The sequence below is a fragment of the Aedes albopictus genome, chromosome 2 (assembly GCF_035046485.1).
Source record: "Aedes albopictus strain Foshan chromosome 2, AalbF5, whole genome shotgun sequence".
Taxonomy (NCBI): Eukaryota; Metazoa; Arthropoda; class Insecta; order Diptera; family Culicidae; genus Aedes; species Aedes albopictus.
The window spans coordinates 126,465,772-126,489,982 of NC_085137.1; the positions used below are offsets into that span (position 1 = coordinate 126,465,772).

The 24,211-nt window shown below is 40.4% G+C and overlaps 1 protein-coding gene across 1 annotated transcript; it reads left to right on the forward strand.

Annotated features, from left to right (window-relative positions):
• The first annotated feature begins 4,538 nt into the window (after positions 1-4,538).
• On the forward strand, positions 4,539-23,100 carry LOC115253942 (DET1- and DDB1-associated protein 1). The gene is made up of 4 exons (XM_029853283.2): positions 4,539-4,735; positions 4,963-5,101; positions 22,061-22,122; positions 22,190-23,100. The coding sequence occupies exons 1-4, from the start codon at positions 4,733-4,735 to the stop codon at positions 22,286-22,288; spliced, it is 303 nt and encodes a 100-aa protein (XP_029709143.1). The 5' UTR covers positions 4,539-4,732; the 3' UTR covers positions 22,289-23,100.
• Positions 23,101-24,211: the final 1,111 nt, after the last annotated feature.

The following is a 24,211-nucleotide window of genomic DNA, read 5'->3' on the forward strand; positions in this document are numbered from 1 at the left end:
CGCTGGCTCCTTGGACCGTTTCTGCTGCAGTGATAACAACAGATATTTCATTAACTAAAAGGAGACTGTTTTTCTGTCTCAATCATTGCACTAGAGGGCAAAACGACTATGTCATATGTAATAGAGTCCCTGTAATCACATTCTGATAATCACTGATAAATACATAATGCATTTTAGAAAATTAAAACACCCTTCGCATACTGCTCACATGCTAATTGTGGTTTCCATCATTATTGGCATGTGATAGCAGCCAATAGAAAAGAGAGAAGGTATTCTCTTAAAAGGTTTTTCTGAAAAAAGTCGTTGATCGGTGGTTTAAACGGTGATTAAGTTGGTCGGGAGTCGAACCAGACGTGCTGATGACCGCTAGAGTAAAGTTGTTCACTCTTCTTGATTACATTTGTTTACCATTAGAGTCAAGCTTTTATAATTGTATTGTTAGAGCAACCTTTGCTAGTTTGTACATTGCATTTATTCAGTTTTTGCAGTGTAGAATTATTGAATTAACGTATATCAGCATTTAATACACCCTAATGTAAAGAAAAATGTAATGCATAATTACATTGATAATGCCAATCTAAAGGATTATTGCATGACAAATGTGGAATTACTGCATTTCGCATTGCAAAGGTTGATATTCAGTCTAATTCGTGCAATGATATAATGCTTGTGGTTACTTGGGTATGATGTCTGTCTGGTATGTGTTGCTTGGCAGCTGTTAATAAGATCTATCATCAATCTTTTCAAATACCGTCAAACGGGGTGACTTGCAACGGCGGGGTGACTTGCAACACTTAATATCTTCTGTCTATAACTATCAAAAAAAACATAAATAACGGACGTTTACCTACCAAAACTCAGTTGAACTAAAAAGTTTACATACTATCTTAGTAGTAGCCACGATTTTTACTTTTATTTCAATAGTTTCAACAAAATATTCATAAATTTAACATTAGTGTGAAAAAGTAACAAAAATGTGAGCCCTAAATCGTTGCCTGCAAAAGAATGAAAACATAATTTCCCAAAAATAACATTCCATGTGCGGATTCTTTATATAATGAGTTATATAAATTTCCATTTTACTTTATAAAAATATTACAATATCTTTGTTACAATCATATGTTTTGAAATATGGTACATACCTAGACAGGGTGACTTGCAACACTCATTTTATTAACAGTTCAAAGTACAGAAAAACGAAATATTGTTGTTTAACTAATAGTTCACCAGCAACATCATAAGAACTGAAAAGTACATAAAAACTTATGTTAAATTAACAATTAGTAACTTGGTGTTTTTAGCCCAATATTTCCATATAAAAATTCACAATTCACTTTCCTATGTTGAAACAAATACAAAAATATGAATGTTAACCCAAACGATATCACAATAGTAGCAGGAATATCCCAAGTAACCACAAGCATTATATCATAACATTAGTTCAATCGTATTGTAGTTTAGCTAATGCAACATAACTTTTATTTTACATCTGTCAAGTGAAGAAGCGTTTAATCTACATTATGAAAGCATTGAAGCATTACGAGATTTTGACAGAGCTGTATAGTTCTATAGAGCCGTTGTTAAATGCTTCATTGCATTACCATGTTAAAAGCTTTATAGCAATCAATAATGCAAGCATTTATTACTTTATATATGCCTTTACTAAAGCTTCCATCGTTGTAAACAGAAAAATATCGCTCAGTTCGAAAAAAAAACTGTGAAACACTTTTAGAAACAGAACCATTCAAAACAAAAGAAAAACAAATCAAAATTTTCATGGATTGCTGCGGAGCACTTAGATTATCATGCTCAGATGTTGCTGTTTGAAAATTTATATTGTATATGGTTTTTTGGGTTTCTGGTTGGGACATGAAAACAATCAGATGCTGAGGGAACAAAAATTATGTGGGCTATCGGTTTCCTTATTTAACATAACGCCCCGAATTCATAAAAGGAAGGATTGAAGCGCTGTTTGTATTGTTTCTTATTTATTTATTTAAGGTAGAAGAGACGAATCAGCCAAGGGCTGAAAGTCTCTTTAATAATGTCAAATCAATCAATCAATATTTTAGGTAAAAGTGAGCACGTATGAAAACAAAAAAAAACAGAATCAACACAGACGAATTTATATTCGAGAGTAACATAACTGATGGCATTCAGATCCCAGCACATTTTTTAGAGTTGCTGAAAACACAACTCAATAAGGCACGAGCTAAGTATACGTTACTTTATGTTGCACATTTTTCCAGGTGCAAAATAGGGTATTGGTTCCCTTATTAAGCATGTGGCTCCCATTTTCATCCTATGAAAAACAAAGGATTAGAGCATTGTTTGTTTTGTTTCTTATTTTTGTATTTTTTGTTAAAAGTGAGCACGCATGAAAACAAAAAGAACGGAATCAATCGGTGCCGTAATCGCGTGTTTTCGAATAGGATGAATATGGGAGCGTGAGATTACTGATGGAACACATACCCTAGATGGTATCGTAGCACACAACGTTAGCGCGTCCGAGTTTCATCGTGGTTCAGTTTCAGTAGTCTAGGTTCAATTCCCGAAATACACTAAAAAACATCAAAGTGAGAGTATCGGAAGATAAAAATAGATAGAACAATGAAAAACATACTCTTTTTTTCTTTTTTGACATGATGCATTAAGTATGCATTCCACCCGTTTGACGGTATTTGAAAAGATTGATGATAGATCTTATTAACAGCTGCCAAGCAACACATACCAGACAGACATCATAGTGTTTGACTCTTATCATAAAATGTACATATACGCATTTAGTTCACTACTGGACTGCGAACTGCGACTTTATAAGTGCGAAAACGTAAATAAAAGTGCGCGATTGCATCAAATCAGGTTGATGTCTTCGGCGCACTATGTCTTCAATCTATGGAGAACAAGTGCTCTGAAGACACCGAGTTGATTTGATGCAATCGCGCACTTTTATTAGCGTTTTCGCACTCATGAAAACTAGTGCGATAGTCCAGTGGTGAACTAAATGCGCTATATCATTCTGGCGGTCGTTAGTGCTTGTAAACGGTGGATATAAATGTTAGCGGGAAATATAAATTCTATGGGTTTTCAAAAGCGAAAACTGCTTACAAATAACAACAAATATTATTGTATTTTTATTGTAACAACGATTCATTTGACGCCATTCAATTAATTGTATTTGTATTGTAAGAACAATGAAAAAACATTAAGATATGTTGTTTTCTTTTGAAAATTGTCCTAAAAATGTCTCATAAAAACACAATACATTCTATTGTTTTTCGCGAAAAAGTGTCAAAAGTCTCAAAATTTTATGGCTAAGATACTAACGACCACCATTTTTTATTGTAAAAGTGCCATTTACCATTCGCCGAATGGTATAGAACAATAGGGGTGGTGGTGAGTGTACCGTGTAAATTACAATACGTTTAATGGTGAATATTTTTCCATGAAAATTTTGATTTGTTTTTCTTTTGTTTTGAATGGTTCTGTTTCTAAAAGTGTTTCACAGTTTTTTTTTCGAACTGAGCGATATTTTTCTGTTTACAACGATGGAAGCTTTAGTAAAGGCATATATAAAGTAATAAATGCTTGCATTATTGATTGCTATACAGCTTTTAACATGGTAATGCAATGAAGCATTTAACAACGGCTCTATAGAACTATACAGAACTGTCAAAATCTCGTAATGCTTCAATGCTTTCATAATGTAGATTAAACGCTTCTTTACTTGACAGTAAAAAATACTTGAATGTAAAATAAAAGTTATGTTGCATTAGCCAAACTACAATACGATTGAACTAATGTTATGATATAATGCTTGTGGTTACTATGGGCTTGATTTCTATTGTAAAAAGTAACAATATATTTACTATGTGTTTTATTGTGAACAATAAAACCAGTTATATGTTAACAATATTTACCTGAGACTCTCTGAGACCTGAGTCTCAGATATTTACCATGTAATGAATGGTAATTTTTTATTCGGGTTAGGTTCAGATACTTTTTATGATGTGCAAATTACGTCTCTCCAGGGGAAGTTTTGCAGAATGTGACGACCTTTACAAAAAAATTTAGGTCCCATACAAAAAGTGTGTCATACGGGGGAAGGGGAGGCTGATAAAGGTTGATGTTTGCGTGACCTAATTTGTGTATCACCCCTTTCTGAGTAAGACCATCTCAGCCACTGAGTAGAATATTTTCTCGGTGCATTTTTCACCCAACAGCATCCTTGCAAGGATAGTCTACATGCAGGCTATTTTAGCAGAATTCAGTAACAAATTTTGAAAACGACGTATAATCAATGCTACACCATTGATTATACGTCGTTTTCAAAATTTGTTACTGAATTCTCTCTAAAGGAGCCTGCAAGTAGGCTATTTCCAGCACAATTCCTAACGCTAACGAATCATTAGTAAATTTCTGAAGGGTTGTTCCCCGTCGCTTTTGTTTCCTTTTTTGTTCCCTTTTCTCACTTTCCTGCAGGCTGCCTGCACCACCGAGACAGACAGGAGACAGCTGTCATCGCTCTCTTCGAAAACATTCGCTTTTCTTTATTTGCGTTGATGTGTGTGGTGCTTTCTGTGCTGCGCTCGCTGGCTCACTGACCAAACGTGAAAATCATCAACAAAAAAGTTCATTCACTCCCGATAATTTCCCGATCGAATTCGCGTGTCTTCACTGAGACTGGCTAGCCCGTGGCCAAGTCCCGCGTCTCCCCTAAGCCTAGCATAACATGGTAAGTATTGGAGCAGGTTCCCCGGGGACACGGAACGGCCGCAAAAATCGAGACGCAATTATGTCCGATTGTGGGATGAAAATCGATGCTGCTGACTGGACAGCAAATCAGCGATGGAAGTGCTCGTTCTTTTTGTTTCTAAACCCCACCACAAAGGGGATCTCAAGCAGCGTGATTTGAAACCCCAGTCACTAATCTTTGTTTTCGTTTCCGGTTCCTTATTGCAGTCGATAACCGACTTCCTGAAAGATCTCCCCTGCCACAATGAGGAAAACTTCTCGCTGTTCAATACGGAAAATGGCGTGAAGACATCTTCCAAGAGACCCTCGGTCTACATCCCGACGGTGGACATTCCTTCCGAACAGGGTGAGTATGATGGTTCGTTTTGAGGGATGAGATTGATTGTTCGTTTTGAGGGATGAGATTGATTTGGTTAGAATCTCCTACTCAGCCTAATGTCCTAGTATACTATGGAGCACTTCGTTAGTCTGGTTATTTATTGACTGAAAATTTCTTTGTCGCGTTCTCGCGTTTGTATGGTAGGTACGAGAAGACAAAATGGGTCAGTTATATTTTTAAGTGAATTTTGGTCAGGTAATTCTATTTATAAGCTGGTCTTAAATCACTCATAAATCTGGAATATGAGGGATTTTGAATAATTCTTTATTTTTCATGGCTGTTCTATAGAAGAGCCCCATCAGTTATCGACATACTCGAGACAAACGGAACTAGTTCTTTCACCCTAGTAGGATGTTGGGGTCTATATGGCCCAGACAGGCTCACTGAACGTGCACTAAGCCTTCGTGGTGCACCTAGCTCAACATCCTAGGAGGGTTAAATAAGATGCCATAGCTTTTAGAACATGATAGGACAAAAAAGATCGTTACGCAGGAAACGCAATGGGGCCGACAACGGAACGGAAACTCAATTACACTTTAAAACAATTCCAAACAATGAAATAACGATACACATTAACTCATAATATTCTATCTAAAATTCCCTCGAGAATTCCTCCAGGGGTTCTTCAATAATTCCATCAGGAGTTCTGCAGAAAATTTTCCAGGAACTCTGCGGGAATTCTTAAAGAAGTTCATCGAAAACTACTCCAGAAGATTTTCGAGGATTTCTGTTAGGAGTTCGCCAGGAATTTTCGGAGGAATTCCTAGAGACATCTTCGGGAGAATTTCTGGTGGAATCCCCGGAGAAATTCTTGGAGAAATCCTAGAAAGCAGTGTTTGGCAGCCGAAGTGATAAGTGAACCAGTCGCATGGTTCACAATCCAAGTAACAATCTTGATTCTATTTGGTTTTATTTGTTTTTATCGGAACATTGTTTATTCTAGTTGACCTTATCGGAGCACAACTATTCTTCGTCAATACATATGTGGTTTTAAAAACACCTCCAAGAATACTTGAGGTTCAGTTCATAAAACCATATACACAACAACAACTGTTGAACTTATTTTCAGTTTTATAAGGCTCTTGTAGTTAACTTCAATCATCCGTTCTTGATCAAGTGCAACTGTTCTCGTATAAGAACAGTTTGGTACATGAAAAATACAATAAAAAACTCAAGCATCTGATTTTGATTCTCATCGTTCCATTATTGTTGCCAATCAAGAACACCTACCCGGAAACCCAACCACGGCGCGGTGCGGTGCAGTGCCAAGTTCCTCCGGTTGCAGCATCCGAAATGAGGTGGGTTTGGTCATCCAGGACGTCGATTCCCGTGAAATTCGTGACCGGAGGAATGAGGCACTGTACCGCATCAAGGCCGGTTATCGAAAAAGGTCTGCCTGGTTGGCAACGGTACCGGGCTGATGATAAAATTGATCGGACGAGATTCACAAAAGCCATCGCGGTGCGATAATTTATTGTTTGTTTACAATTTGGCGTATATGATTTATTACATTCTCGGCGGAGTTTGCATAAACCTACATCAAGAACGATATAAACCTGAGTACTCTTGAGAAATACTTCTCACCCTTGCTTAAGATAAAATAAATTTAAGACGTTCTTGATGGAGGCCAACCAGGCTGCATTGAGAACGTTATAAATCGTAGTATTTTTGAGTTATGCTTTTAGCTCTGGCATGAGTTGAAAGAAGTTTAAGCGATCTTATGGTGATGTTGATTAAAACCATCGATGATGGACCGACCACCGGCCTAGATTTCAATGCGAGCCATGTTGAGAAAACTCATGAACAATGTTCTCATGACCAGGAATAATATGTTTAAATATTTTATTAGTGCATTATAATGGAAGCGCGTTGCAATTTTTGGAAGTATCTTGCAACATATATACAATGAATTTTGCTTGGCATTTGGCATCCTTGTTACACCACGGAAATATTTCCAATTTGTGTAATAAATTAATCCCAATTACAATAATGTATCATTCTCATTGTGTTTTTTTTTCAATTTATTTCATCAAACTTTTCTGTCGACATAAAAGCTGCATCAGCAACAACACTGGCAAATTTATTATCGTTTTATCGTGCACTTGAAGAATTCTACAAGGAGAGAGCAATTTGCTTTGAGGACAACTTGGGAAATACAACAAGTTTAAGAGAAATTTAAAAACAACTCTCCAAGAGCATCTTAGGATGGGCCTCTTTGGTCTTATGGCCGGTTTATGGTTGAGTTGGTGTTGTTTTGCAGAGCACTTTGGTTTATGCATGGTTTTAAAGCACAGGTGTTGAAGAATACCTCAAAAGCATTATAAAATGAATTTTGTTATTTGGGGAAGGAACACAAAAAAGATACTCCAATATAGACAAGCTGTAGCGATGAGCGGGCATCGCTAAGTGTAACACTTTCTGATGATCTCTCGTCGTTGGATTGAAGCAACTGTGAATTTACCTTATTTTGATCATTTTTAACGCAATTCAATTGTATTTATGATGTTGCAGCATCTTCTCTCCTGATTGCGCTCTCGTATTGAATCGGGCAACCTACGCTGGGATATCCAAGAAACCTCCAGGAGTTCCTAGAGATCCTTGGTAATTTATTCAGGATTTTTTTTTTTTGAAATTTCCCCAAAAACTTTTCCGAAATTTCTCCAGAAGCTTCTTATTAATTCCTCAAAGAGTTGCCAGGCAATTCCTCCAAGAGGCATGGAAATTTCTCCAGAAATCCATTCAGGACTTTCCCTGGAATCCCTCAAGAAAAGTCTTCGGTAATACCTCCAGGTCCAGGAGATCCTTGAGAATTTCTCCAGCAGTTTCTCGATTATTGTCAAAATAGTTCCCAAAAGTCTCCATTAGTCGCTTTTCGTCAATCGACGACACCTCCATAAGTCCACAAACTGTTTGTTATAGGGTCCCTCGTAAGGCCGTTGCAGCGAACGTATAACTGCGTCGATACGGACGAACACGTGGTCACACTTTGCAGATCTTTATGGGCAAAAACTAGGAGTGGGTAATGTCTGAGACATAACCGCAATGTTGACGTAGGACAAAGACTGGAACGAGATTCCGACTTTTATATTTCCATAATACAATGTTTGTTGTTATGATAATACAAATGGTGGACTGATGTGTTGAGTAAAGTTGTTGTGTGATCGCTTTCGCTGAACGCATTCATAACCCAACAAACATTTTTGCTGTATAAGAGTAAAACAAATCACTCTTAAGCTAACTTTAACTCAAGAAGCTGTTATTTAGCTGGTTTGGTTACTTGGAAAGATGTTGACTAGTTCAAGAGTTATTTAGTTTTGAAGAGAAATAGTCAAATTACTGTTCTACGAGAGAATTTTCATCGAGGGGATAAAATTATTAGGGTGCCTCTAATAAAGACAAATCAATCAATATTAGGGTGCCTGTACCAGTTATCGCACCACCTAAGAAAAACTATTTCTACAAACATAAGAAGAAGACCGACGAATGTAAACAATAAGTCAAATGATTGATTAGTTTTCATACTTTACAGGAAAAATATAAAAACGGAGCCAAAACTACTTTTAGTATTTATTACGGCGTGTGCCAATGATAGGAACCCTGTACCAGTTATGGACACATTTGTTAGTTTGGGTTCCACTTCGCACTATTTACATGCATTCCTTATGGGATTTGCCATAACTGGTACACTATGGCGAAATAGGGTGCAAGGAGGCCGAAAAGTTAAGGAAAATGATTTATTTCTACCATAATTTGAGCAAAGTGTGAAGTTTTAATGATTGCAATCATCTTTTGTGATCGTGATCTGTTGTTCACGATTTTTTTCTTGTTGATTTATATCTTTAAAGGTTGAAAATCAACTATGGCGAATTTGAGGTACTATAGCCATAACTGGTACACTGAGCCTAGATAATTGAACGGCGTTAGATAGATCTTTTCAACTAAAGTTTAACGTGAAACTCTTTCGACAATGAGCCATTTTACGAAGTGACAACAATGTTGATGATGATATTGGTTTTCACGGGTTATTGGACGCTATCTCCTGTCAAAATTCATTAATAAAATCGGCTCGTAAAATGGACTATACGTTGTTTTCATCCGGGAAGAACATATTAGTGGCCGACTTCACTATTGCTGAACTACCAAGCTTTCAGTCTGTCGCTTTTAATTATCCGAATCATAACTCATGAGGAATCATTTTCGCTGATCCTGGAAAAGACCGTTTATAAAACGGAAGATTTTGGCAAGACAATCGCATGAATTCATCACGCAATGCGATTTTACCCATACTGAATGCGGCCGTTTTCTGTCGTGGATGAGATTCCTGGTGCTGCCACCACGATAACCGAGAGTCATCGCTGAGTTTGTGTGCTGCTGCCTAGCTGGGAGGTGACATCTCCCTTCTCCTTGACTGATTCAAGGAAAATGACGAAAGATAACAGAGGAAACAGCTGTTATGCCCCTAGATTAGCAGATGAAGCTCCTCCCATTCGGCGAGCTTTCCAGTTTATTCCGATTGTATGACCCGCCCATATTGTGTCAGACGCTTCAAACGACTAATCAACCGTTCTTTGAGACAATTTTTAATCGAACGGATAAACTAATTGAAGTATTGAATAGTTAAGATAATTTTAATTCGATAAATATTAGAATGAAACAATGTTCCAGGCACATTTGCCCGAATAAGATAATGCATTGCTAAATTTCGTGTAGAAAGATTAGTGATCGATTTTGCTGTTGCTGAGCCACCAAGCATTCAACCATTCAACCATTCGCTTTTCGAATGCACTACACTTTTACCGATCGATGGAATATATCCGAAAATTATCCGATTCATAACTCTTAAGGAATAATTTTCTCTGGTCCTGAAAAGGTCCGTTCAAATAACGGTTGATTTTAGAAAGACAAAGGAAAATTATCCGCACTGAATGCGGGAAGCCATCGAAAACTGCCGCCACCTGCTGCCGTGAATGAGATTCCTGGTTCTATCAGATAGATAGCCGAGAGCCGTCGCTGGGTTGGTGCGCAGCTACCCAGCTGCGGAGGCAACTTCCATTGCCGGGCCCACCGCAGCCGTGATCAGTGGATGAGATTCCTGGTGCTATCACTCGTCGCAGTTGACGTGCTGCTGCGCAGCCGTGGACGTGATATCCACCTCCACCCTCCCTGACTGATCCAATGAAAATGACGAAAGAAATCAGAGAGAACAGCTTTTATGCCCCTAGATTAGCAGATGAAGCTCCTCCCATTCGGCTGGCTTTCCAGTTTATTTCGATTGCATGACCCGCCCCGCATGCTTCGGACGCTTCAAACGATTTTTAACCAAGAAATGAGAAAAATTTTCATTTAACAAATAAAGTAACAAAAAAAATATAAAAATATTTAGATCATTTTAATTCTAAAAATGCTAGAATTAAGCAAGGGATCGTCCTTAAATTACGGCACACAAAAATTAGTCATTTTCAACCCCATCTCATCCCTATGTCACACTTTTTGTATGGGACCTCTGAAATTTTTGTATGGGTCGTCACACTTTGCTGACCCCCTATTTAAACGTGACGTAATTTCTGGACGCTCCCCAATGTTTCACGAAAAATGGTTCTGATAGGACAATGCGTTGCTAAATTCTGGGTGGAACGATTAGTGGCCGGAATTCAATCTTTCATTTCTCGATTGAACCACACTTTTCTCGATTGATGGAATGAAATTATCTGATTTACAACTTTTGAGGAATTATTTTCGGTGGTCCTGAAAAGGACCGTTTGATTAATTGACGATTTTAGGAACGAAATGGCATGAAAACATCATGTCACGCAATGCGTGTTGGTGTTCTCCTTGCTAAATACAGGATGCCACCGAAAACTGGTACGCCGCTTTCTGCCATGGATGAGATTCCTGGTGCTATCCGCACGATAGCCGAGAGTTTTGCGGCTGGGTTGATGTGCCACTGTTCAGCTGTGGGGGTGACATCCACCCTGTCTGACTGATCCAACGAAAATGACGAAAGAAATCAGAGGGAACAGCTTTTATGTCCCTAGATTGGCAGATGAAGCTCCTCACATTCGGCTGGCTTTCCAGTTTATTTCGTTTGCATGTCCCGCCCCGCATGCAACAGACGCTTGAATCGGTTAATCAACCGAGAAATGAGAAAATTTTCATTTAACCAATAAAGCAATCAAAATATTGGAAGATTTAGATAATTTTAATTCGAAAAATGGTTAAATTAAACAATGTTTCACGAAAAATGCTCTGGATAGGATAAAGCGTTGCTAAATTCCTGGTGGAGTCATTAGTGGCCGGTATCATGCTTGTTGCGGGGCCACCAAGCATACAATTTTTCACTTTTCGGTTGCACCGCACTTTTACCGAGCGATGGAATGAAATAATTATCTGATTCACAACTCTTGAGGAATAATTTTCTATGGTCCTGAAAAGAACCGTTTGAATATTGAACGATTTCAGACAGAAAATTGACATGAATTAATCATGCCACGCAATGCGTGTTAAATTTCTCCGTGCTGAATGCTGAACGCCGTCGAAAATTGGCCCGCCGCTTGCTGCCGTGGATGAGATTAGTGATCGCCCTCACTGTTGCTGAACCACCACCAAGAATTCAATCTTCCACTATTTGTTTTCACTACACTTTCCCGGTCGGTGCAGGAAATTTATCCAATTAACTCTCTAGGAAGCATTTTCGAAGAAATTGAAATCAATTCATCATGCCACGCAATGCGTGTTGGATTTCTCCGTGCTGTTTGCTGGAAGCCGTCGAAAATTGGCCCGCCGCTTGCTGCCGTGGGTGCGATTCCGGATTTTGCTGCTGCCTCTCCCACCACCGTCGATCAATCCGATGTTCAAACACTTCCTTGGTCTGCCGCGTTAGACGGTTAGAAGGTGAATGTGCAACAGCACCCTTGCCGAAAACCACCGCCACCGAGCCGACACGGCCGTCAAAGAAGAATGAGCGAAAACGCAAACGAAGAAAGTGGGCAGCTCTCGTTCGATGCGTTCACCTCGAGACGACAAAGACGAATGAGGGAAGATGCGAAGAAGCAGTAGCTTTTATATTCGACGGGAGCATCCAAAATGTGCTCGATCGTGATTGGCTGGAATAAACATGGGTTCACTTTTTCAAATTTTTCAATAGTTTGTTATTGAAAATCAGCAAATGTTAATATTGTACATAATTGGTGTAAAGATTTCCAATCGATTGGAGCCAAAATTTTGAAAATTCAACGAGAAATGTCTGAGTTATTAATGCTCAAAATCTCCACTTCAAACGTAACGCGGCCGATTTCTGAAAATTTAGAATGACACCCGGTATAGAAAAGAGAGACGTAGTCCTACGTCAAAACCGTCGACTTGGCATGATGATGGCTTGGTGGAGGTCGTAGTCTAGAAAGCGTATCGTGCAGCGTCTTTGCATATTCTGATCGATCGACAGAATTCGGCGGCGGATTGAAAAATTCAACAACTACACGTAGAGGTTGGCCGGGCTCAACAGCCGGGAAACGATTTTCACAAAATCCGCTCAATTTGTGTGCTTTGCGGACGACATGGACATTATTGCAAGAACATTTGGAACGGTGGCAGAGCTGTACACCCGCCTGAAACGTGAAGCAGCAAAGGAAAGGTCGGACTGGTGGTGAATGCTTCAAAAACAAAGTACATGCAGGCGGAACCGAACACGACCGGATCCGTTTGGGTAGTAATGTTACGATAGACGGGGATACTTTCGGGGTGGTGGAGGAATTCGTCTACCTCTGATCCTTACTGACGGCTGACAACAACGTGAGCCGTGAAATTCGGAGGCACATCATCAGCGGAAGTCGGGCATACTACGGGCTCCAGAAGAAACTGCGATCGAAAAAGATTCACCCATGCGCCAAATGCACCATGTACTAAACGCTAATAAGACCGGTGATCCTCTACGAGCACGAGACATGGACCATGCTCGAGGAGGACCTACAAGCACTCGGAGTTTTCGAGCGACGCGTGCTAAGAACGATCTTCGGCGGTGTGCAGGAGAACGGTGTGTGGCGGAGAAGAATGAACCACGAGCTCGCTGCACTTTACGGCGAACCCAGCATCCAGAAGGTGGCCAAAGCCGGAAGGATACGGTGGGCAGGGCATGTTGCAAGAATGCCGGACAACAACCCTGCAAAGCTGGTGTTTGCAACTGATCCGGTTGGCACAAGAAGGCGTGGAGCGCAGAGAGCACGATGGGCGGACCAGGTGGAGCGTGACTTGGCGAGCATTGGGCGCGACCGAGGATGGAGAGCGGCAGCCACAAACCGAGTATTGTGGCGTACTATTGTTGATTATGTCTTGTTTTAATGATGTTGAACAAATAAATGTTTGTACCGTCTTACCCCGCTGGTTCGACACGTTTTAATACGACACTTTTTAATTCGTACCCCGCTTATTCGACAAATGTCGAATTAAAGTGTTCAAATGTCGCAGCGATGTACACTGTAAATGCAAAACAGTTTGATATTGTGTTTATACTCGCACCCGCAGCAGCTCCTCTTGCAGCCGATAATTCCGGAAATTCTGAGTTGGTACTATTCGACACCCAAACCGCCTGGAGACCAACCGGAATGAACTGAGGATGGAAACAATCGTAGAAAGAACTAGCTTTTCTTCCGTACCACCGCAATATCTGTTGAAATTATGTTTCATAACAAATCCGGAAATCATAACAAAAACAAAAATAGAGTTGCCAAATTTCAATGAGCAAGATGGTGTACGGTGACCAGTTTGTCGAATTAAAAGCTTACCCCGGTTATTCGACAACAGTCGGTGTCGTATTAGCGGGTTAATACGATGTACGTAGAGGTTAGCCGTACAACAAATCCGCCGAAGAACACTTTAAGTCATCTCGGAATGCAGTTCTCAAACCGAGGAGCACCATGGGTAATTCGTCACTCCAGCGATTGACATTCTTGCACATAAGGGCCGATTTGAAAGTTCGATGAAACCGTTCTGCCGTCTACCCCCGTTGGTTTGACCTCATCTAATCTGAACACTTTTTAATTTGACCCCCTCTAATCTGCACATCGTTCAAACTAAAAATGGTTCAAACTAAAAATGGAACGGGGTGAAACGGAACGCAGAATCAAAACAACACAGCAAAAACGGTTACCATCAGTGTGTTTTTCGATGTCCACAGGGTTACTAGAAGTTGAAATTAAAAAAAATGAGCCCCGTTGGTTTGCATGAGGTGTCGTTCAAACCAACGGGGGTAGACGGTACCGCGGGCCAAATTGAGATTTTGCGTCTGAGCCGCGGGCCGCAGGGTGAAAATTATCGTGAATATTGTATTAAACGTGTTCTAATTTTTTTTACTAAGGCAATTTTAGCAGTAGAAAATCAAAGATGTTTCGATAATTTTGATAAGTATCTCTTGCACTTCAGTACTTTCAAAGATCTCAGTTTGACCATTGAAAACATATGGAAAATTGGAAATTCTATTCTACAAAATAATGATAACATCTACAGTCAACATTAACACGAACTAATATAAGTTTTTTGCACAACTTTTGAAATCATGGAAAATTATTGAAAGTATTAATGATGGTCATTGAAATAATGTTATCATAAATGAAAGATAAATAAGATAGATACATAAGATTGAGCATTGTAATAATATTTTTTCATTATTTTGAACTATCAGTAACTTTTTTCCAAAGTACTCTGCGGGCCGCATTCAAGAGCTTCGAGGGCCGCATGCGGCCCGCGGGCTGCAGTTTGAGCACCACTGCCTTATTCAGTTGCCGATAGTCACCTATAAATCTCCATTGCCCGTCCTTCTTCGGGACGCAGTGAGGTGTGCTTGCCCAACTGCTTTTCGAAGGCCGACAGATGCCTGTAGAGTACACTGAGGATATTTTCCGTATAACTATTATGTCTGAAACTACATATTTTTTGCAATAGGACAGATCGGTGAAGTACTAGATTTGTAGTTATGAGCTGAATTTTAGTATGGTGAGAAGGCCAATTCTCCGTTTCTGCAATGAAATGGTGCAAAAAGCGTGGGTATTATGATTCCTTGCCTAATTTGATGCTGTTTGAGCAAAACTTTGGGCAACAGTGTTGTTGTTTTCTTCATTTCTTGCAACATAAACAACATAGTTATCCAAAGTTTTGCTCAAACAGCATCAAATTAGGCAAGGAATCATAATACCCACGCTTTTTGCACGATTTCATTGCAGAAACGGAGAATTGGCCTTCTCACCATACTAAAATTCAGCTCATTACTACAAATCTAGTACTACACTGAACGTACCCCATTTGGCATCACCTTTAAAAAGTATGTTCGGAAACATAAATTTTATTAATTTTCTTACACATGAAATTTATGCATGAAACCAAATGAAATTTATTAGCGTGATGAATAAAATTTATGTTTGAGGTTTATGACATTTATGCATGAGCGGTATATAAAAATTATGTATGAATTTTACATACAAATCATTATTCGAGCCTTAAACACACGAAAACAAACAATTTTATCAGAATATTATTAATCGTTTATTGAAACAAGTGAAAATGATGATGATGATGATGATGGTGATGATGATGATGATTGTGAACCCACCATCAGCGCAAGGATTACCTATGTCTGCAGAGTCATACCGGAACGGAATGATCTACCTGATGGTTTGTTGTAGCAGGGTAAGCTAAATTCACAGGAGACCTTCGGAATACAACCTAATGATTGTTATCTCGTGACAAAGTCTGGCCACCCCACGAACATTTTCCCGGAAACCAGTTCATTTAGCTATCTTAGGCTACCCCTCCGAAATCCCCATGTATTTGTCATTTTCAAATATAAAAGGTAGTAGCATGGAATGAACTCACCGGATAATCCTCTTCAGCTGGTTTTACGTGTATGCCTCCAGTATCAGTAGCAAATAGGTTTAGAATACTCTCCAAACCATACTGACTGTTCACTCATTCACACCACTCGCAAAACACTCGGATGCAGCCGCAACGGATTTCTGAATCCACTCCCTTCACGGGCAGAAGAGGTTTTTTGCCACAAACTGCTATCACCATCGCTGCTGACCGAGAAGCTTCGAAATGCGCCAAATTCCATCCAAATCTTCACTCCCGGTCTCAGAGAACTCGAATCACGACGACGCCGACGCACGATTTTTCCTCCACTGTTTATTGAAACAAGTGAAAATCAATACAAACTAGATATAATTATAATAGTTGCCATTTTTCCTTTTCCCGCTGCTGGTCGTGTCATTCCGGCCTAGGTTCCAGCCACGGAAAGAAGCAATAAGTATGTTCTGTTCCTTGATCCTTGACGGCTGCCCATTCTAAGGATGATTCTGAAAATCAAAAAAATGAAAACTATTTGAGAAATAACAGTGGCGCCAACAACAATTACCTTTAATTACCTGATGGATATCTTTAGGGAAAACAATGCCCGGATACTGGGACAGTTCGCAGTGAGGTACACCTGTCGTCGAAGTGGTTACGATGGTAATGAACTTCTCATCTCGCCGTCTCTTTTGTCCCTTAACCGAGAATTAAAGGACAAGTGTCCACGATGGAGTAGGCAGCCGACGGCGGTTCCGGAGGAGATAACGCTGCTAAAATCCCTTAATTCGCTGATCTCCGGACTCGTGGTGCTTCCTCCGGGTTCCACTCTTGTCCGAACTCTTGTTATCCAGTATCGTTTTGATGGTTGTCCCCAGCTTATCCCACCGACGAACCGACGTGACAGTAGTGATTCAAAAGTGCCCCCCCCCCCCCCCCCCCCAAATTTGACGGTCGACCATCGAAGCGAGCGATCGCTTCTGTCAAATCAGCGCAGACGCGAACCGTTTCCTATATGAACACACGGGGGTTCGGTGTCGAGCTATCAAATCATCGCGCGCCGTTATAAATAGAGGTGGCGATAGTGTTCGGCTATTTTTCATCATGGCGTCGCGGACAACAAATTTAAATTTATTTGTTCTAGCTGTCACGTCGGTTCGTCGGTGCTTATCCTCCGAAGCCGGCCAGCTTGGCCTCCGCATGATGATATTCTGAAAATAATCGGAATTGTTCATTATGTTGACATACAATTAATCAGAAATTAACTTTACCTTCGACTCTGGCTGTAATGGCGTTTGCAGAATTTTCAGCCGTTGCAAACTTGGTTAGAAACCGTGTCTAAACCGAATCTAACCAAACATTATAATTATGTGTGAACTTCTATAATTTTTTAACTATAACGAAATTCGTTATAATTGTTATGTTTGCGCAAATATAAACGATATATAGAGACGCACATAATTCTTATTGACCTACGCATACAGTTTAAAATGCTCGACATATTGATTATAGCCACACACATAAAAATAATACTTCGGGAGTCTTATGAATTATAAGGTTGGCAACTACATAATCTTTAATTTTGAAATTTTTTCGGTGTATATAAACACTATGGATGGACCCCTTGATAAAAAGCCTTTAGAAGAGGAGGGACAATAAATATGAAAAACGAGGGAGGTAGTTCGGTGCCGCAGCCGCAGCAAAGGCTAGCTTGGACAGTAGAAGTGCTACCACATTGGAGAGCGGAGTGGAAAATAAATCGCAGTTCGTTAATTGAAAGAAGTATTCGGAATTTCAGCTGCATCCGAAAGTGCACGTAATCTGGAGTGAACTAGACAATGCCCAGCTCCATCATCAACCGGAACTCCTCTTTGGCAGCTTTCATTTTATCCGGGTGTATGCGACGGGCCTTGCATGCCAGCGGAGGACCTTTGGTGACGATGTGGTGGGAAACCTCATGTTGTACATCGTTTCGCATTGTTGCTGGCAGTGTGATTTGGCGGTATTCAGCAAGCAGTCCGTGGAACGGATGATTCCCTTCGATGGTAGTTATGCTATGTACGCTGTACATTGTACAGTAGTTGTCATCACACTGCCCACGGATCGTAACTTCGTTGTGGTATCGATTAGTCTTGTTTTGCAGATCCACCAGTTTTTTTTTCTGTTCGGGTGAGCCACTGCGACCAGTATTTAGATCTTTTGTGGCATTACCCGTATCCTTAGTATTTAGTGCATGTCGTATTACTCCATTGTCATTGAGAGGCAATAAAGCATCGATTTCTGTACAGTTCCTGTTTTGTTATCCCAGAGGTGCAAGAAATCAATAGCGATAAAAAGGTACCGTTATCATAGAGATTTAAATCCCAGTGAAAGAGCGCCCCTAATCAAACACAATCTAGGCTCAGTGTACCAGTTATGGCTATAGTACCTCAAATTCGCCATAGTTGATTTTCAACATTTAACGATGCAAATCAACAAGAAAAAATGTGTGAACGAAAGATCACGTTCATAGAAGATGATAGCACTCATTCAAACTTCCCATTTTGCTCAAATTATGATAGAAAAAAAATATTTTCCTTAAAATTTCGGCGTCCTTGCACCCTATTTCGCCATAGTGTACCAGTTATGGCAAATCCCATAAGGAATGCATGTAAATAGTGCGAAGTGGAACCGAAATTAACAAATATGTCCATAACTGGTACAGGGTTCCTATCATTGGCACACGCCGTAATAAATAGGAAAAGTGAGTTTGGCTCAGATTTTATATTTTTCCTGTTAAGTATGAGAACAAATCTATCGTTTGACGTATCGATGACATTCGTCGGTCTTCTTCTTATTTTTGTAGAAGTAGTTTTCCTTAGGTAGTGCGATAACTGGTACAGGCACCCTATTTGAATTCTGAAAAAAACAAAACGGTGGTACTGATATTTATCCATGCATCGGAACTCTAGCCCCATCCATGTCTTGCTTCTAGATTAGTCCCAGGACAACAAAGAAAAACCCGGGACTTTAGGCTAGTTGCAAAACTCTGTCAAATTAGAGAATGTGTTCTACAATAAGAATGCACGTGAGTCCTTGAATTACCAGAACCTAACAGTCCTTGATAGGTTAGTACGCAGTTAGATACGTAAAGCATGTTTGTTTTCCTAACGTCAAGTGTAGTCTCGGGTGGGCAAAGTCCGATTCTTTAACTATATCAGTAACGCAGAATAAATGCAATTTTAGAAACTGTCACCAGTAACAAGGACTTTGTACCATGAATCCTTATTACCAATACACATTACCCCAACTTGACAAACTGGATGTCACTAGAGTTCGGTTTGGTAGATCTTGAACCGTAACGCAACACATAAAGGCGATCTACCTACGTTACGGGCTCTGTTAAAGATCGAGCATATTTTAAACCCCCTCAACCATTCATCCATCAGCACGGGTCGCCTGACACCTTGGATTGGGGTTCCCTGTTTGGTGGACTTTTACCCCTGGAACAGGTGATCCGTAGTGTTATTCTTAGCCAATTGAGACAACCGCTACCGACACTACACAGCTATCCTGCCGGTGGAAGCATAATTGTCCCATGTGCATTTTTGGCAATATTGAGATTTTGCAGCCCATGACCATGTATCGAGGGGTACTATCATATAGGGAAATAAAAAAAGGTAGTTTGTTCCTAAAATTGTTGATAAAATGCATGGCCGATTTGTAACATTCTTAAAAGTGGACGCATAAGTGTCACGTTTCATTGGAAATCCTATGGAACTATAAAATCGCTCTAAAACAAAAAATAGTGCTCAAAATAAAAATTGGTTGATGTTAGAACACGATTCAGCACTTATACTTCATAGTTGAGACAATTTACTTTTTTCGAGTTTTGGGCGCGATTTTCTCGATTGTCTGTTTTTGCACATGGGACATTTATGCGTCCACCGGCAGTATCTAGGCTGATCATTAATAGAAGTTAACATTGATGATTAACTTCTAAACGAGCCCGTTCAGCCAAGATCCACCAGTAGACCGAAGTGCGATAAAAAGTCAGCTCCGATTATAGCGTGGCTTACGTCTGCTACCAAAAAGTTCCACGCCAGCTTCCTCCTCAGACCAAGATCTGTCGAAACGAACTTGGAAGAATATGCCTTTATCGATGTTTCATCAGCGGCGTGCAGTAGGAAAGAAATGAGACCGTTGAGACGGTCTATTCTAGTCGTAGGTATGATTGAAACGTCAGATCCCGTATCCACGAGAAATTGTATGCTGCTGGTTCTGTCATAGAGAAGGAGTCTTCGGCTTGAAAACAACTCGCCCACCTCCGCCGATTCAGGTGAGCGTTCCTCTTGTTTTTTGACTCATCAAATTGGCACGGCTTCCTGCAGCGATCAGCCTGCTGTCCGAACTTCCGATGATACCAGCACAACTCAGCACTTGCACTGTTGTTTCGGATTCTTGAACGAGACATTAAACGAGCTCTAGGACGACTTCCGGAAAACTGCTGCAACCGGTGAACTTCCGTGCTGAGAACCTCCAATTGTTCTTTAAAATTATCCATCTGATCAAACACCGTATTGGGAGTTGGATTCGTTACCGGATTCGCTTCAACAGCGACAACCCGCGGGATCTCAGTCAGCTTGTCCGCCATCTCCGCTAGCTTGGGTAATGTTCCGTCGCTGATCGTTAGCACTGGACGAATATGCTGAGGCATACGCTGGAGAAACAGCATTTTCTAGAGATCGTCGTTGACATTCAGACCAGCTGCAAGCTCTTGCATTTTTGCTAAAATTTGGGTCGGATACATGTCGCCGAGATCCGATGGTCCGTCTTTTTGGACCAGGCGAGTTTGGGAGGAAAGCGCAAACCGAGAGACCAAGCAATCCTTGATGGCCGTATGCTTGTCCACCTGCGATGGATTCGAGACCAGATCGGCTACATGTCAAATCACTGATTGATCAAGTTTAGCCACGATATGGTAGAACTTGCACACTATTTTTATTTCGCTGAAAACCAGCAACATTTTGCTGGTTTTTGACAAGCTGTAAATACAGCAATCCATCCAGCAAAATATGTTTGCTGAATCTTCAGCAGTGTGTACTGACAGCATATTTTGCTGGTTGACCAGCAATTTTGTCCGCGCTCGGCTCCGGCTGAATTTTTTTGTTTTTTTTTTCAAATTTTTTTACAATTTTTCTTGTTTTATAACTAAATGGTTTATTCAACCATTTCCAGCTATCCATCAATGATCAAAGGCTGGAACTATCCCTAACGGATGCGATGCCCTACATTTTGGGCTGCAAGGGGCTTTTTTGTCGGAATTCCTTTGCATTCATGGTGATCCAGTGTTGAGGAGACGAGGAGTGCGCAACATTATTTCCGAAAAACTACAAGTGTTTGACAACTGATTTGCTGTTGATACAGCAATTAAAGTCATTGCTGACTTATCAGTTTCAGTTTCAGCAAACCAGAATTTGCTGGTTGCGTCTCAGCAATTCATTTTGCTGGATGAGAAATTCAAAATTTGGTGTGTGGTGTCGTCTTTCGTTATATTCCCCAGGATGAACTGCACATCGGCTTGGGCAAACCACATTTCCGGGTCACTTTTCCAAAATTCCGGAAACTTGATTGAAACTGCAGCAGGTTGCGCCTTGTCGACTCGATCTGCCTGGATTCATGTCGGTTTGAGGTTAGGTTGAGGTAGCAGCAGGAAAAACGAAAAAGCCAACGACACAGGCGCGAACCGAACGCACACTGAACCGGAAATCACGTCCCGGTCACCAATGTTGGGGATGACACCGAAAGAAGTAAAGAATGCGAGCGTTTATAACTATAAAACTTGATTTATTCTCTCAAATCGAATACGGCGTGTTTTCCTCGCGTCGCGAACGATGACAATGTTAACGAAAACAGCTTTCTCTTTAGGGTGGTTCTTCAAACTAGGGTGCGTCCATTTGATATCCATAATCGGTTAAGAAATGACTGAGATATGACAATATGAAGTTGACTAGTTTGTATGGGAAAACAGCTTTGAAGTTTTTTATTGTCCGAAACTGTATCAGCAACTCTGGCATATGCCAAAAAACTCATTTTGACTTTCCTTTTCTTCCACAGTGATAGTAACCGAGAAAAAGAATATCCTTTTGCGCTATCTACACCAACAATGGGACAAAAAGGTAACCGCATTATTCTCGAGAACCTTGCAACCCCCGTTAAATAACGCATTCCTTTCGTTCCTTCCAGAATGCACCCAAAAAGCGAGAACACGGAAATGACGGCAACGACACCCTCCGGAAACGACCGCGGCTGGAATTACCCCCGCGGGAAAATAACAACACGTAAACCGATCATCGCTCGCTGTTCTGCTAACCTTGTGCCGTTGTCGTTGTCGTCGTCTCGTCTATCTGCCAGTGAAAGGATACATAGCGAAGAGAAAAAAAAATCAATTTCACCACCAAATTATTTAAACAGGATTCGCACTTTTGGTTTCCTTTTTCCCGAACCGAGTTATATATTCTTGATCGATTGAAAATATTAAATTACCCTACATAGGGAATCGCGCCACTTGTGCGGTGGCTTCTATTTTCGTCTGTTTTCCACTATAACTCAGTCAAATTTGAACCAATTGACACAATTTTTGGAATGCAGTGAGATAGGTATAGTATCTACCCGTGTACAACATTTCAAGTCAATTGGTTCAAAATTGACTGAGTTATAGTGGAAAACAGACGAATATAGAAGCCACCGCCCAAGTAGCGCGATACCCTAAATGAATGATTTTGTTAGAAGGAAATCGTGAATCGTACTCAATAGACTCTAATTCTTGATTGAATCTGTTTATCATAGCTACTACAGCAATACCTCCGAATAGTCACCGTAGTGTGCTCCATACCATTTTCAAAAATCAAAAGAGCAAATTTAGGCAGCTCCATTATAGGTTTTGCGCGACATGTCTAATAATCACTTTTCTGTAAAAATAATAACCTTGTTTCCTTCTAAGTTTTGGACATTTAACGCAACGGAAATTTCTTTCCACTTGTTCTTCAGTTTATTTGAATAAATTGTCTATTAGTTGGTTTTGATTGCATCTGTGTCGAGAAGATTCAGCCTGAATACGTTTAAGAAGTAAATAATAAATGTAGAAGTAAGTCATAGCTATGTTTTGCGATTTAATTTTTTTTGAAAATCCCTAATACTGTGCGTCTTTCATCTACTGATTTGATATGAATTGTATCTGGTATGTATTTTTTTTTCTTAAACATGGGGGATAATTTGCTCAACGGACACCTGAACAGGTAGTGTAGGGTTAAGGAACGTCTTCTACAAAAAAAAAATAATAAAGTCAAGACTAGTCTTTTCTTGACCTACTAAACAACATTCCCATAGTCGCCAAACCATTGGTCTCTCCGGAGCCACCAAGAAGACATTGCTTCAGAGAGGGGCAAGGTTAGCTGTGTAGCCTGCAGTAACGAACATCGATGACTCGCTTTGGGGAGTTCACAAAGGTAGCATGCTGGCGCTTAGTCAGCATCCCGGGAGGAGATCTGTAGCTCCAAGATGATGTTGGCGACAGCCGTTGAAACGGCATTCCAGCCAAACTCATCCCTACACATCCTCTAGACAAGATTGTCCGGAGTTGTGTCCTCCCTGTATGTGGCAAGCATGCGGTCACGCATTGTGTGAAAACGCAGGGACACGAACAAAACGTGTTCCGCCGTTTCCTCTAAACCAACACAAACCGAACACGGACATTCGGGAGGACACGCATAACCGAAACGGTGTAGATACTGTCGGAAGCAACAAATGGTCTGAAAGGACTTTTGATGGAACTGTTCCACGCACGCTTCCATTTTGACCGTAGAAGCCAACCTATGTAGCAGTCCTGCGTATTTCTCTTGTGCGCGTATTTTGAAACACTGCCGTGCGCAGCATAGTTGCCCCATGTTCCACAACAGCAAACTGAGAAAAACGCGTTTAAAGTTGTTTTTTTACGGGCAAGTGTAATGAAATCACAAAGTGAATTCATCATCATAGCGTTAGAATTGGCATTCTTCATTGAACCACAGACCAGACGTAAAACTTGTGAAATTTCCATCGACCACGCTATCTTTTTAAATCTTCATAGTTATGGCTTTAAGGTGAAGGTTGCTAGAGATCACAACAATAAGCTCGGCTCCCGCTCTAATCACCCTCGCAACCACCCACTCAAAACAACCAAATCGGATGGGGCACAGTGAGGTGTAACTTGGTCAAACATCCAAAAAC